Below are 15608 nucleotides of genomic sequence, written 5' to 3'. Positions count from 1 at the left end.
GCTGACCCTAAATTCAACTCAATCAAATATCAACCATACTAACGAGTCTTCTTTACATTTTCTTTTCGTTCTTTTATGCATATATTTATATATTCGAGAGCAAGGGCATTGAAGATAGCCAAGACCGTACAGACTTGTTGGTCAATGGCGTGGAATTAATATCTAGAAGATGGATTAAAGAGTAATTCCATTCCATCCCAATGCTTATTAGAAAAGTTCAATTTAACTTATTTTAAATTTTTTATTCAATTTAACTCATAAATTTCAATTTAATTCAAAAATAAAGAAAATCAAGAAATTAAACTTTTTAATTTTTGAGTTTAAATCAAGAAATGAAAAAAAAAATTAATCTCTAAACCTCTTGATTTTGGATTTAAATCAAAAATTCAAAAATTTTAGCTCATAAATTTTAAATTTTGAGCTAAATTAATTTTAAATTAAAACTTTTAAGCGAAATTAGATAAAAAATTAAAAATTTAACTAAATTAGACTTTCTCAATAAGTACAGAGGCTCAATTCAGCATTTTGCCTCTAGGAAATCAATCAAATAACCCAAAAGAAGGGTTAGCCCTTTCATGACTCATATCTACTGATCCCAAGTCAACTTACATTGCACTGCAATATGTGATGGAATTGCATAGCTAAAAAGTCTTCCTCATTTGGTTTCTTAAAATTTATGTTTATGTGAATCGGATATGTTATACAAGATATATTCGACTTGGATATATTGTATTAATCCATTTTCCACTCCCAACAACATAAGAATATATTCCATTTGTATATATTATATTAAATACTTTTTATTTTACTGGTCGTGTGAGATATCTTTAAATTATTTTATATGTATTGAAATTAATTAAGAAATATAGTTATTATAAGTTCGATCTCATATAAAAATAAATTTAATATCATTAAATTAAATATTTATATTTAAATTCACACATTTATATTATATACTTTAATTGATTGTACATAAATTTTAATATAAATATTTAATCTAATAAATTTATTCTCATATAAATTTAAGTTAATATTAGATGCATGGAAACTTTTATTCTTAATCTACTATGCCAATGTCGGTATACTTTTCCAGCTCTCTCCCAACACTCATTACATTTTCTTATAAAATATGAGTAAAAGGAAACTACGTATATTATCCAATGGAATTTCGATAGGTGAAGAATCAGAGGGTAGCTTCATCGAATCGACCTGCATTTGGTCCCCATTTATTTACTTTCTTTCATAAACACTTGTGATTGGTTTAGTAATTGAGAGGATAGGTCCTTGAAAACATTTTCATCTTGATGACCTTAGCTCCCAGCTTGTCATGAACCTGAATTTTTCAGTTCATTTATTATAGGAAGTTTGTTTGCATAATCAATTTACAAAAATATAATTTTCACTTTTAATTCTTCTCAAATTAAGCTGTTATTTTAGTTAATTCTGTAAAAGAAAGAAAAATAAATAAATCTGTATCTTGAAACCTAGTTGACATTAATTTCTCATTCCTTCAACTGAAAACTTCATTGGAAAATATGAAAAAGAGAAAAGTAAAATACAATTATAATTATTGTTACCTATGTATATATATATATATATTTTGTTAAAAGAGAGGGCAAGTCCAATGTGCAGACTGCAGGTACAGGGTGTTGAATTGAAGAAGAACATATAAAACAATTGAGTTTTATCCAGCAGGTAGTCATATATATCCACCACTATCCATTTTTTTCTTTTTCCTTTTTTAATATTTATAATAAAAAGTTATAGCATTAATACAATGTCAAAAGTCAAAACCGTGTGATGAAACACAGAAACATATATATATATATATATATATATATATATATATATATATATATTTATATAAAATTTTTTGCAGGGAAAAGATAAGAAAAACAGTGAAGAGTGAATTCCACAAGCAAACGTTACAATTAAATTGTCGGCAGGTTTGATTACCGGACCATAACCAGAACACCACATGACCAGCTCTTTCTCATTTAAGACTTCCCTCTCTATAAACAAGAAACATACTTATTGTAACCCTACAAAGTCGTCTTAATTTCCATTTGAATATGATCATAACACGCACACAGAAAAGCAAAACCAATAACCTTAAGCTCCCAAAACAGACTGGATTACATTGCGAGATCTTTTTTTTTTTTTTCATAATTATTTGCTCTCACTGCTTTTACTTTGTTAGTCTCTTCATTTAATGCTTGAATTTAAGACCCTTGCCTACAAAATTAGGTGTGCACTGCATATATATATATATATAGGGAGAGATAGAGAGGAAGGAGGGAGGACGTTTGGATCAATTTAGGGCTTTCTGCTAGAGTAGTTTCCTTTGCTTGAGGAAAAATAAGAAAAAGGAAAAAAAATGGCTGTTTTAAGTTTTAACCTTCAAAGTCTCAACGACCTCTCAGGGCATTAATGGCGCTGCATTTGATAGTGAGAGAGACAATGGTGCAATTTCAAGAAACAGACTGGCCTTCATAATTGCTTCCAATACATTTCTCCTATAAATCTCCTCTATCATTACACTCCATTTTGTGCTATTACTCTATTCCTTTCCATCTCTGCCCCAAAACCTCCATTTCTTTCACTTTCTTGTACAGTTCTTAGTTCTCACTTCTCACTTCTTCTCATGGTAGAAAACCCAAAAAGCAAATTTCCATCAAAACAGAATCTGGGACAACGTTTGAGCTCAGTTTTTATATCCTAAGGTACGTTGTATAGTAAGCAAGTTTTCTCCATGGATATATCTACGGCCTTAATGCTTTTATCAGCAATCACTGCTTACCTATTGTGGTTCACCTTCATCTCGCGGTCATGGAAGGGCCCCCGTGTCTGGCCACTATTGGGCAGTCTTCCCGGCTTGATTGAAAACTGTGACCGGTTGCATGACTGGATCTGCGACAATCTACGAGCCTGTGGTGGCACGTACCAGACATGCATCTGTGCAATCCCCTTTCTGACCAAGAAGCAAGGTCTCGTCACCGTTACCTGCGACCCCAGAAACATAGAGCACATCTTGAAAACCCGATTCGATAATTACCCCAAAGGCCCCACCTGGCAAGCCGTCTTCCATGACTTCCTTGGAGAAGGGATCTTTAACTCCGATGGCGAAACGTGGCACTTCCAGCGTAGGACTGCTGCACTGGAATTCACCACCAGAACTCTGCGCCAAGCCATGGCTCGATGGGTCAGCCGAGCCATCAAGTTGAGATTCTGTCCAATTCTTGAATCCGCTCAGGTCAAAGGCGAGCCGGTCGATCTTCAAGACATGCTGCTTCGGCTCACGTTCGATAATATATGCGGCTTGGCTTTCGGCAAGGACCCGCAGACATGCTCGCCGGGGCTCCCAGATAACAGCTTCGCTTCGGCTTTTGACAGAGCTACCGAAGCCTCTCTTCAACGGTTTATTTTGCCTGAAGTATTGTGGAAGTTCAAAAAATGGTTTAGGCTGGGCATGGAAGTAAGCTTGAACCGAAGCCTTAAACAGCTCGACGACTACTTAACGGCGGTTATCGAAGCCCGTAAAAAAGAGCTATTTTTACACCAGCAAAAAGACGGAAACCCCCACGATGACTTGCTCTCCAGATTCATGAAGAAGAAAGAATCCTACTCAGACACTTTCCTTCAACACGTGGCACTCAACTTCATCCTAGCTGGACGTGACACGTCATCAGTTGCCCTCAGCTGGTTCTTTTGGTTGATCATTCAGAATCCATCAGTGGAAGAGAAAATCTTAAGCGAAATATGCACCGTCCTGATTGAGACACGTGGCGATGACGTGTCAAAATGGGTTGATGAGCCATTAGCATTCGAGGAGCTTGATCGCTTGATTTATCTAAAAGCAGCATTATCAGAAACCCTAAGGCTTTACCCATCGGTGCCTCAGGACTCAAAGCACGTGGTGACCGATGATGTGTTGCCGGACGGCACTTTCGTGCCGGCGGGCTCATCAGTTACGTATTCAATATATGCGACGGGAAGGATGAGGTCTACGTGGGGTGACGACTGCTTGGAGTTTCGTCCAGAGAGGTGGTTATCCCCAGATGGAAAGCAGTTCATAAAATATGACTCATATAAATTCGTAGCATTTAATGCAGGTCCAAGAATATGCCTAGGTAAAGGCTTAGCATATCTGCAAATGAAGTCGGTGGCAGCAGCGTTATTGCTGCGGCATAGGCTGACGTTGGTGCCAGGTCACAAGGTGGAGCAGAAGATGTCGTTAACATTGTTCATGAAAGATGGACTTAGGGTTAATGTACATAAGAGGGATTTGGAAGAAAGTGTAGAAAGAGCAAATAAGAGGAAAGCAAAAGGAGGAGGAGGAGAAAAGTTGCATGAAGGAGTTGACGTCAGATGTAACGGCGTTAGTAGAGGTGTAAAAGAAGAGGTAGTTGGTGCAGTTTAAAGTACTTGTTGGGTATTGGTGAGGTTGGTGATGGGTATTTAAGGAGGGTAGATCGTACCCTGCGTGATAGACTTTGAATTGCCGGTGGGGAAGGGTAAGGCCCATTTCTTTGTGATTAATTATGTTTTTCATTGATTTTGAAGACGCAGAGATAGTCGCTGCTCATATATCATAAATCGTTCCATAGAGATGCTCATCAAGGGGGAGAGAGAGAGAGAGAGAGAGAGAGGGAAGAGTAGAGTGAGTTTTTTTGAACTAATTCTTGCTTTTATTAATATGTGGGCAATCCTTGTGATATTTCATAAATTCTTTCTTTGTTTATGATATCATTCTCTCTTTCATTTTAACTTGTAATTAAGTGCATTACTGAATAACAGGAAAATAATGCTCATGATTGATACCAATATTAATTTAATTGTTATGTCAATTTATTTTTGGTGAAGTATAGAATCTAACAAGTGATTATTGATGTTACTTTTCTTTAATTATTGTGCTTTCTTGTACTTCTAATTGCTCTTTCTTTCAAGTATTTGTATCTCTTTGGTAAATATATTAGTCATAATTTAGAACGAATGGAGTCGATTAAGTTCATGTGACTTGCTTTAGTAAATAAGCTCTAGCAATTTTAAAGAATGCCTTGAAGGCCAAGCTTTCAATATCAAAAGCTTTATATGACTTTTCATGCAGAGAAAAGGTTGGGGAAGAATGAATGCTGGAAGTGATTAAGCTGTTGGGACATATTTCTTAGTGTCTGATTTTTTTTTTTTGATTTTATCCCTTTCATCTTTTGGTGTGGCCACTGGATGATTCTCTAATTATATGATTAATAAATCAATAGAGGAAAACTCTCTCCCAGTTTAGTATATCATACTATAATGGAATTGTTATATAAGTTTCCAAGCTAATTAAGCCGACTGATACCATCCTAGACATTCCTTAATTAGTTTTCATCTAAGCTATATAAAGGCCCAACCCCAACAAATCAACAAGTGGATGAATGATGTTCTATACATAAAGCATGTATTGTATGGCTGCAATTCCACATTTCATCTACATGGCAAAACATGTAAATGAAAAAGAAAGGACCACTTTCTTGATTAGCAAAAGAAAACAAAAGGAGATATAACTGATAAAAAGGTCTTTTAAAGCCAACCCAAAATATGTCAGAGCAAATAAAGGACTAAAAGGTGGCGGCAAAACTTCGACGAGGGCTTCTTAGCTTTTAATTGTTTCAGCAAGGTTTTCAATCTTGCAAATGTGGGTTTTTTTTTTCATCTTTTTCTCATTACTACTTCAATTTCTTTACGCTTGGATCTCCTTAGCTACGTAAACTGCATCTTCATTATGTAGAGCATCCTCACCCCATTCCTGCACCCCTTGATCTAGTCAAGAACTTTCTCTCCAGTGGAAAAGATGTTCCACACTAACGTGCCTATGATGTACAATACTACAGCCACCTTAAACACATCATCCCAAGAACCTGTACCAACAGAGTTTGAGAAGTAAAGGATAAACACAACACCGGTTGGAAGAAAATAAATAGCCACAACACAGTGAAGGACTGCTTCCAGGTTTTTACCTCTTTGGAGAATGTAGCCAGTTGCAGCAGTGCCAAAAACACCAGCAAGCACTCCCGCAGTATTTGATAGTCCTAACAGAACTCCCTGTAATTGAAGTTCGTTTGCTAACTATTCAGAAACATCTTAAGATTATGTTAACAAATTCTATAATTATAAAAAGATTTTTGAGTTTTTCTGGTTCATTGCTCAAATAAAATTTGATTGATCATTGTATGTGATCACAGGTGATGTATCATTACTACACCAACAATTATAAGTGTTACATCACAAAATTATTAAGATAATAACTCACAGCATAACGGGGGCCAATGTCTTGGTGGTTGGAATATAGACCAGACTGAGAGAATGCATCAGATCCCTGCCATTAAAAAAGGAATACCAAGGTCAATTTAGTGAAGATGTTGATAGCTAGAAGGTCATCTAACTTTACAACCTACATCCGCGCCCAGTTCCTTGCTGGAAGCATGCACACATGGTACGTTTATTTATATATACATATATTAGCTTCTATAGAGTCTTCATGTCATTATACCAGCAGACTGCAAACATGCTTACTTGTCATGGCATTGAAAGTCCTAGAACATTTTGGGATTCTATTCATTTCAAGTATATCTGCATAGAGTCATCTCATTGCAAGATGATTATAAAAAAAAAGGTGCACGGATAGAGCTTGCTTGGCATTCCTTCACAAAGTGGGATATTGTGGCCTTCAAAAATCATTTGATGCTCAATGCCATTATGAACTGTAATATCCCAAATTTTTAAATAATTATTTTATGTGTAAATTATGATATTTTAATGTATTAAACATTATGTTATTTAATTTGAATTTCTGGATTTTCATAATTGAGTTTTTATTTTTTGAAACAATTAATTTTAATGATTTTTAAAAATTAATTTAAAAACCACGTGACAAGTTTAAAAATATATTTAGATTCCATAAATTTTTCTGAGGTTACTGTAATTTTTTTCTAAATTTTTGAGCTTTGTTTTAGGTACAAGGGCAGAGCAAAAATCAAATTTTGAATATTTTTAATTAAACCGGCCGAATCGAACCCGAACTAGATCGGACTGATCGAATCGGACTGGCCCATCTCTTTTTCCCCTCTCCTCCCCTCTCTCTTCTTTTTCTCTCTCTTCTCCCTCCCCCATCGCCGGCCAACCCACCCCCCTGCTCCTCCACTCGTCAACGCACCTCCAGCTAGCCTCCCCTGCCGTCGCTGCCCCTCTAGCCGACTAGAAAAACGCCCAAAAGTCCCTCCCTTTTCTCACGCGCCGATTCAACTTCCTTGGTCGATTTCGGCCAATTCAACCACCAATCGGACCTAGTCCAATTCCCTTCGTGTTCTACTCTTCGAGAGCTTTCCATAGACACCTATTTTATCAATTTTCATTGTGTGGTTTATGCGAATTAAGCCCAAAAAATTTTAGCCCATTTCGACTTTTGGGTTAGATTTCTTCCAAACCGTGAACCCCACTGAGATTCCGAAACCACCAGCACGCTCCACTCGTCGAGAGCTTCTCAACAACAATAATTTGAAATTTTTCTGACACCGAAAATCTAGTGGGTCCCACGAATTTAGCAATGATTTTTTTGGTCTTTAATGGGACTTTTTAATTAAATGAAAATTATATTCTAACTTCTGATATTGTGAGCTTCACGTAGATGTTCTTGTTTTGAGGAAATTCCACCGGCGACCGGAACTGCATTTTTGGGCCGAATAGATGGGTTGTTGGTACTACAATGCTTTTCACCATTTTCAAACGCCCCGGACAAGTTTCAGATGTTAGAATTAGCATAAGTGAACCCAAATTCCAAAATGCCTTTTCTGTCTAATGCTAGATTTAAAATAAAAATTTATAAAATATTCGTGGGTAGCCAGAAAACTATAATTCCTTTTACAATAGTATAATAGCATCGCTAAGGACTGCGGGTCATGATTATAGAATTTTTGGGGTTAGTTTGGATAACTTTTGCAAAATATAAATTTTAAACTTAAAAGCTAAATTATGTAGTTATATGAGTTTTGACTTGTTTGGCGAGCCCAAGAGAGGCAGTATGATGCAGTTGTGATATGGGCCTAAGGCCATTGGATTTGGAAGTGTTATTTGAATTGCTTTGAAGGTTGGATAGGTTCTAGGTGCAAGAGAAACTCGGCCGGATTTTCAGCATAAATATAAGATGCCTTTGACTCTTTAACTTCCTTGTTTTATTTTAATATTGATAAATTTATGAATATAATTGTTTAAGTAATTCGAGTCAACCCTCCCCCACCCAACTGCCTCAGTAACCTTCGGTTAATCTGTGAGTAGATATTGATTTTATTTATAATTTCAATATCATTATTATATATTCAAAGCATGCTCATGCATTCCCTTATATGTATGTGTGTGTGTATATATATATATATATATATATATATATATATATATATATATATATATATATAATTGAATGTTGGACACTCTCTTATGTTGTATATTTTACTGATGGAATTGTTGTGGATGTCGCTTTAAGGTAATTTAGAGCTCTGTGTGTGTATTAGCGTGTATGTGGCGTGGTTATAGATATGGGTAGGACAAGTAGCCGCGGTTGGAGCTTGACTCGCTAGAACCCAATCCTTACATGTAGATAAGTCGGGGTGAGTATGGCATTTAGTTGATCTCGTTGACCCCCACACTTGGATTATTAAGAGAAAGTTCAACTTAAGTTGACATCGCTGGCAGGTATTGAAATTAAGAGAGCTGTATAGAGGATCAGCTCCCATATGTATATATATATATATATGTTGATGTGACATACAGGTGTGTGAGTACTTCAAATTATCTTTTGTGTGAATATTATTTGAATTGTTTGAAATTATGTGTGTATGTTTCATTTCATATATAGGAATGTATTAGGTTTAGATAGTTATAGAAATTGTATTTAAAATCAATGTCTTACTGCATGAGTCGAACGCTCACTTCTATTCAACTATTTTTCCTCAGGTGACAAGTGGACTTGTTGAAAATAACCTACTTTCTTTTCTCGTAGGTTAAACCAGAGAAGTTCAGTTTACTTTTATTATCTTTTGTTAAATTCTATAACTCTACATGTACCAGTAGTGTATTATCCTTATCTGGGGTTGTAATAACTAAACTTTTGGAGTTGTAAACTATTTATGTGGAAATGTTTAGATATATGAGATATTCATTCCTTTTAATGATGAAGCTGAGCTCCCAAATTATTTATTTATCAGCTAGAGGATTGTGAGGGTGAGTTGAGCTCCCCGTATTATTGTTTTATTGATTTACAGGTCGGGTGAATTGAGGCTCCCCGTTGGATAGTCTAATTTATAGCTGGACTTTGTTCATTTGATTTTCTAAAATTGGACTATATTTATGGGCTTTCTGATTGAGCTATAAATAATTAGGCTTTCTGGGGCCTTATGCTGACTCAAGTTCTAGTGCCAGTCCGGCCCAAAATTCGAATCGTGACATGAACCAACTGTATAATCCATCTTCTCTCTCTCTCTCTCTCTCTCTCTCTCTCTCTCTCTTTCTTTTTTGACGATTTCTCCTTTCTCTTTCTAGGACTGTGGTGAGGATATCTACACTGCACTTCATAAAAAGGAAATTTTAAAAAAAATGATAGAATAAGGAGGGGGAGTAAGCCAAAAAAATGAAGAAAAAGAAATTTCAAGGAGCTGGCCTAAATCAACTTCCTTCAAGTGTCCTAATCGCTTGTGACACATTCTCCTGTAAGTTAATCGCAACATATTCTAATCTTTTTGTGCATAGCTTCCATGACTTGCAAAATAAAGGTCAAAAGAAAACTTGTCTGGAACAGCACTCTAGTCAAGCTAACAGCATAAGTTTTCCTACCTACCTACTTTCATAAAAGAAAACAAGTCACCAAAGGACCCTCTACCATTCCCACTCTAGTCAAGCTAACAGCATAAGTTTTCCTACCTACCTACTTTCATAAAAGAAAACAAGTCACCAAAGGACCCTCTACCATTCCCATTGAAGCTACCAGGAATCCAAGACACACTTATGAGGATAATGTTTAACAAGAGCAATAAAACAATTATGATTTACAAACAGTGGCAACATACCAACATTCCTTTAAATACTAAGAATTGCATATCTAAATATCTTGAATTCATATATATTGGTTTCTTTCAACTACCTTTATCATGGATGATAAAATTCATGGTAATAGATGAAAACAGTAAATATTCAAGTATTTGAAGATAAATGAAAAATAATTTAAGGTTGGGTGAAAGTGAAATTAATTTAGAACAAACCTGACTGCATGCCATGCACAGTACAGCCATGGCAGGAGTCCTAACATGACTCAACTGAGTAAGAAAGAAGGCTGGTCCTAAAAACCCAATTGATTGCATGATCTGCAATATTTAAAAGTTTTAAAGAATTATTACTCAACAAAAAGAAAGAGTTCATCAAGGAAAAATTATTGCCAAAAAGCAAAGTGGAACACTTAGATCACCATGTCTACAACATTTTGAGCTTAAAAAATATAATAGAACTTTCTCATTTGTTTACTTCATCTAAAAATATGTGCGCATTTGTGGAAAGATGTACTGTCCATTCGCATACTCTTGATCTCTTCCTGAAATTAATTTACCATTTAGCAAGCAGATATTGTTGAAGAAACAAAAACCAACTTTATAACTATGACTGCCACATGGATTCTCAGTAATAACATTACAGCCATATTTGGAAAATAAAAAGAAGCAATGGATGTTATGAAAATATATGGCAAGAGCAGTGTACAGAATACCCTTTTTGTGGGTCAGAAATACAAACTAACAAAATTTTAGAAAATTTGAGTTAGGATCAGCCACATTAACATACAGTGGCTAGCCTTGAAAAATATATTGGAAACTCAAATGCTTAATGACACAATATAAAAATTAAGATTAATAGATAATTTAATGCTTGCCTTTCGAACTGCAGTTATGGAAAGACCTTTGCTTACAAGTGTGTCAGCAATCCACCCTCCAATATTTGCAAAAAGAGCCATGGTTAACCATGGCAAGACGCAGAATAGACCAGATTCAGTGAGGTTAAACTTCAAAACCTAAGAAAACCACAGAAGGAAATAAGTTCATTTATTCATGAGATTAGCTATCATGTTATAAGATCTTGCTTATCTGGAATCAATCACTAACAGCATCTACTACATCCAGAATAAGAAAGTGAATTATGCATCCAGTGCTGGACTCATTTCTGAATTGTGAGATTTTGTCTCTTTAAAAATAATAATAAGACGCTTAGAAATTACATTGAATTATACTAATAAATTATATAGTGGATGTTCACAAGTCTGTTCCTGTTTTCTTAAACTGCAACAGATTCATAAGAAAAATTACACCCAAAGGAAAAAAAGATCTTGTTCTCAAATGCAAATGAACAGAACTCGGAATATGAGATGAAGGATGGAGAGAGAAAAGTACATTTCTAATTAACTAAGACAACATACAAAAACAAATGTCAACAAATAACTGAAATCAAATGCATAGACAAATATCAACCACACTGCAATGCCTGAGTTACCTGATTGTAGTATGTAGGCATCCATGTTAAAAGAATAAAGGTACCCCAATTATGGCAGAAGTGAGAAATAATAAGTGCCCAAACAGGTGCTTTTGATAATATTAATTTCCAAGGAATAACAGAAACAGGTTCCTTTGATGTGCTGCCCCACAAGATAAGTTTTTCTTCCTGTGCACTAAGCTCTGGGTCGTCCTTCGGTGAGCTATATGCCTGGCGAGAAACCAATCAAGGCAGCAGAAAACTTTCTTAGTTAAGTTCCATTTCATACCATATACATCCTTTTCTTTTTGATATTTGATATCTCATTATGTTTCTAGAAATGGACTAGTTCTTTTTTTTTTTGGCCCTAAAATAATGCAATCAGAATTGCCAAATAGTGCAATGTCAAACAGAAATCAATAATTACGAGGTAGTGCTGTAAATTAGACCCGGCTAAGTGCCAGTTCAGAACCTGAACCAAACCAGTTCAACCTAGAACCGGAACTGGTCATAACCAAATTGACCAGAACCAGCCGGTTCAGTTCCGGGCTAAAACCAGATTTTTTTATATAAAAAAAAGTTTAAAAGATGAAAAAAAAATAGTTAACCGTTGGATTTGGTCAAACCAGAACCGCCAGTTCAGCCATTGGCCGGGCCTACTTCAAGTGTTTTGTCTTCTTCTAATGATTTCTCTTATAAACCCAAAAAAAAAAAAAGCATATGTTCATTTTATAGTTACACACAAAAATCCGCTGAAAGAAGCAACAACTTACCTTTCTTAGCCATAAAGCAAACCAGATGCTGCCCAGGGAGCCAAATAAATAGAAGACAGAAGGCCACCCAAATTTATGGATTAGAATAGGAGAGACGGCCAATCCTGTGACAGAACCTAGATACATGCCACTATAAACTAAGGCAAGTGATCTGCTTCTCTCTGACACTGGAATCCACTTAGAAAGAATGTTATTCATAGCAGGCATAGCAACACCCTGTATACAAAGTAGCCTACCATTAACAACAAAAGTCATCTATCCTCTTGTGAAAAGAAACGTTACTTATGTAGAATACAGGATCCTTGGATTCAAAGCAATTCAAGTTACAAGAAGAATCATATCTTTTTTGTTTTTTAATGAGATGTAAGAAAGCATGACATTGAAATTGTGCTGCTAAATGACAGGATCAAATTCTCAGTAGTCAAACATAAATGAAGTTTTTAAAATTTTCCATTTGTTGAACAGGTTAGCTCAATCAAAATTAATTTCATTTTGGACTAAATTTTTCTCCGTACTAATCTTCAGGCCAGATTATTACTGCCTTTCTATCGAAAGTTAATAATAAACTTGACAAAAATTTTCTATATTACTAAAAAGTTGTACTTAAACACTAGTAAAATGTAATAAAGCCGAAAAACAATGACACCAACCTCTCCAAGTCCCATGAAAGCACGCATCATCAGCAGAAAAGGGAGTCCAATTCTTGCAGCAATAGGAGTCAAAACTGTAGCTACAGACCACCAGACCACTCCAAAACCCAAGACTAACTTTCCACCTATTTTATCTGCCCAAATGCCTCCAAGAATCTATGTGCCATGAAAAAAAAAAAAAAAAAAAAAAACTCATTATTACATATGAAAGGCTAAAAGGGGAAAAGAAATCTAATCCTAGTGTCTGAGAGTTTAAGTAAAAATAAGTTCAGTGCCAAGTCATGAAACTGCGCTACTTCAAACTGCAAGTGTCTGCTAATGCACTAAACAAGCAATCAACATTCTTTTGTTTCCAAAGTATTATGGTTAGTCAGAATCACACCTGAGTCATAAGGTAGCCCCAGAAAAATGAGGACTGAATTAAACCAACTGTTGCACTGTTCCAATTGAACTCTTGTGACATTGGAAGTATTGCAATGCTCATGTTTACCTGCAATGAACATATGAATAAGCTAGCATATCATGATTAAATAATACAATGAATGAATTATTCTAAATTGCTCGTTGCAGCTTAATTGAGATCTTGCAAATAACTGAATATGAATCATCCATAATGAAATCTGCAGCACTATTAACTTCGGAGAAGAATTATACATGAGAAAGATCAAAGATGTGGACAACTTGATAAAAAAATACTCACACGGTCCATGTTGCATAATAGAAATGCACAAAAACAGAGTAGCACAATCACCCAACGTTTAGGAAACTGTTGCCACCAAGGTGAAGTTTCTTGAAGATTTCCTTCAATTAACACAGCCTCAGCTGACCCCTCTGTGCACTTCAATGAGTCCAAAGCAGCATCTGTTATGTCATATTCCTCGGATTTGTAGTAAGCACGGGTTCGATTGACCTTGACATAGTCAAAATGCCGACATTGCCTTTTGCTCAGCTGACACCAATTACCAACAGAGGAATATGAAGAACACTCATATCTTCCAATATTTTTTTGTTGAATAAATGGGGAACATGAGAATCCAGGAGTAAAAGCAATGGCCATCCGGCTATGAAACTTTTGATAGAAGAAGCTCCCATGTGGAAACCTTGCAGCAGCTATTCCTGATAGCTCTCCCTTATGATATGAAATTGATTGTTCTTGATGACAAACTTTCCCTGCTGATATCAGAAAGTTAAAAAAGTAAGTTGTGCTCCAAAACTACAAAAATGCAGATATAACTGACAAGAATTCTCATGGTTAAGTACTTAAGTTAGTAAATTTAGCCAAATGACCTTATATGCTTGATTTAACCTGAGAAATAAACCATCACATGCTAATGCACATGGCACTTAGGAATTAGCAACATTTCATAAAAAAAATTACCGTCCATGGCTTTGACAAACTGTGGGTCACACAGGCATGTTGGACAAACAGATATCCCAAGGCTTCAGATGAGTTAATAATAGAAGAATACTTCTTAATCAAAATTAGTTGATCATTAAATGAATGCTCTGAACTAACTTGGATAATATGCTCCAAAGGGGGTTCAAAAGGAAGCCAAACAAATTTTTATTTTTTTGGGGAAACGATTTATCAATTGCTCATCTAATTAAACCACACAAGAAAGTGTTGAATCATCAGCAGAAATTTGTCAAAACGATACTTAGCAGGGAACTTGTTAAATAACTATTCAAATCAAATTTTATACAGAAATTCCAGCAAGCAATTTTAAGCAGAAACTGAATTTTCAAACTTAATTTCTTAAAATATATAGAAAAATCATTTTTATTTTCTTTAGTTAAATAATTCTACACTGCTCTTCATAAAATCCAATTACAAAAAATTATCAGACTTCATCTCCAAATTTAAAAAGAATATTAAAAAAAAAAAGAGGTCAAGCTGCTAAGCATAATCCACAAAAAGGCACGCAGGTGTAAATAGGAAGCGATACCTGAGCCGACAAAAGAATCGAAATTCCGGCTACAAATCAGGCTGCCGATAGCCATTGCTGAAAACAACTAGATTGAAGCTGAGAATTAATTATACCATTTGCGAATACAATTCATTAAAAGTCGATGCCGTTGGTTGGCTCTCTTTCTCTCTATCTCTGGTCTCTTAGTCCAGAGAGGATAACAGGTTGAAATATTAATATTTTTTCTCAGTGGTTTTTCTTTCAAAAGCGGGAAAAATCCCAGTGGCCCTCAATTGCTCATTTACCCAGGAAGCGAGGTCGAGCGATTGACACGCGGCATATCATCCTCGTGAAGAATGGCTCGTGAATTCCTAATTACAAACATGCTAAATTCATAAAAATACCCCATCATGCGCTGAGAAATTGCGTGGGTTTTTTTGGCTGAGTTGGTAAATAAGGGTTAACGGAAGGGTATTTCTGGAAATTGAGATGGGGAAATATGAGCCGTGATTATCGAGGCAGCTTTCTCCATCGCAAAAGTTGCCATCGGATCACCGGAAAAGGCACCGAGATAATAAAAAGGTTTTTTTTTTTATAGTTTTTTAAAGAAAGAAAAATTAATCAAAAAAATACGTGGAGTATTCGAATCGCGACACATTGCAATTGGGATCCTTTATCCTTACAAAGGCGACGCCTCCCCTATTATAAATTTATTTCTCTAGAATAATTAGTCTCGT

At 35.4% G+C, this 15608-nt stretch overlaps 2 protein-coding genes across 3 annotated transcripts; one reads left to right on the top strand and one right to left on the bottom strand.

The window, feature by feature from the left end:
• Positions 1 to 1991: 1991 nt before the first annotated feature.
• Positions 1992 to 4862, top strand: LOC110660089 (cytochrome P450 86A8). Its single transcript, XM_021818259.2, has one exon. The coding sequence runs from the start codon at positions 2753 to 2755 to the stop codon at positions 4418 to 4420; it is 1668 nt and encodes a 555-aa protein (XP_021673951.2). The 5' UTR covers positions 1992 to 2752; the 3' UTR covers positions 4421 to 4862.
• Positions 4863 to 5410: 548 nt separating this feature from the next.
• On the bottom strand, positions 5411 to 15473 carry LOC110660088 (ascorbate transporter, chloroplastic). Of its 2 annotated transcripts, none has more exons than XM_021818257.2 (11): positions 14911 to 15473; positions 13665 to 14134; positions 13347 to 13454; positions 12965 to 13120; positions 12315 to 12530; positions 11563 to 11772; positions 10949 to 11086; positions 10290 to 10391; positions 6293 to 6358; positions 6000 to 6084; positions 5411 to 5900 (listed from the first exon to the last, which is right to left on the bottom strand). In XM_021818257.2, the coding sequence occupies exons 1-11, from the start codon at positions 14963 to 14965 to the stop codon at positions 5803 to 5805; spliced, it is 1704 nt and encodes a 567-aa protein (XP_021673949.2). In that variant the 5' UTR covers positions 14966 to 15473; the 3' UTR covers positions 5411 to 5802. The 2 variants fall into 2 exon arrangements, with proteins under 2 accessions (XP_021673949.2, XP_021673948.2); XM_021818256.2 differs by having other exon boundaries at positions 13665 to 14137; positions 14911 to 15471.
• Between the last annotated feature and the right edge of the window lie 135 nt (positions 15474 to 15608).

Source organism: Hevea brasiliensis, chromosome 9, assembly GCF_030052815.1.
Source record: "Hevea brasiliensis isolate MT/VB/25A 57/8 chromosome 9, ASM3005281v1, whole genome shotgun sequence".
Taxonomy (NCBI): Eukaryota; Viridiplantae; Streptophyta; class Magnoliopsida; order Malpighiales; family Euphorbiaceae; genus Hevea; species Hevea brasiliensis.
This window is presented reverse-complemented; position numbering and strand designations above follow the sequence as displayed.

Coding starts and splice junctions, on each gene's coding strand:
- LOC110660089 (XM_021818259.2), top strand. CDS start 2,753: ATGGATATATCTACGGCCTTAATGCTTTTATCAGCAATCACTGCTTAC.
- LOC110660088 (XM_021818256.2), bottom strand. CDS start 14,965: ATGGCTATCGGCAGCCTGATTTGTAGCCGGAATTTCGATTCTTTTGTC. Junction 14,138..14,910: donor CGATTCTTTTGTCGGCTCAG/GTATCGCTTCCT, acceptor TTCTGATATCAG/CAGGGAAAGTTTGTCATCAA. Junction 11,773..12,314: donor TTGCTTTATGGCTAAGAAAG/GTAAGTTGTTGC, acceptor GTTTCTCGCCAG/GCATATAGCTCACCGAAGGA.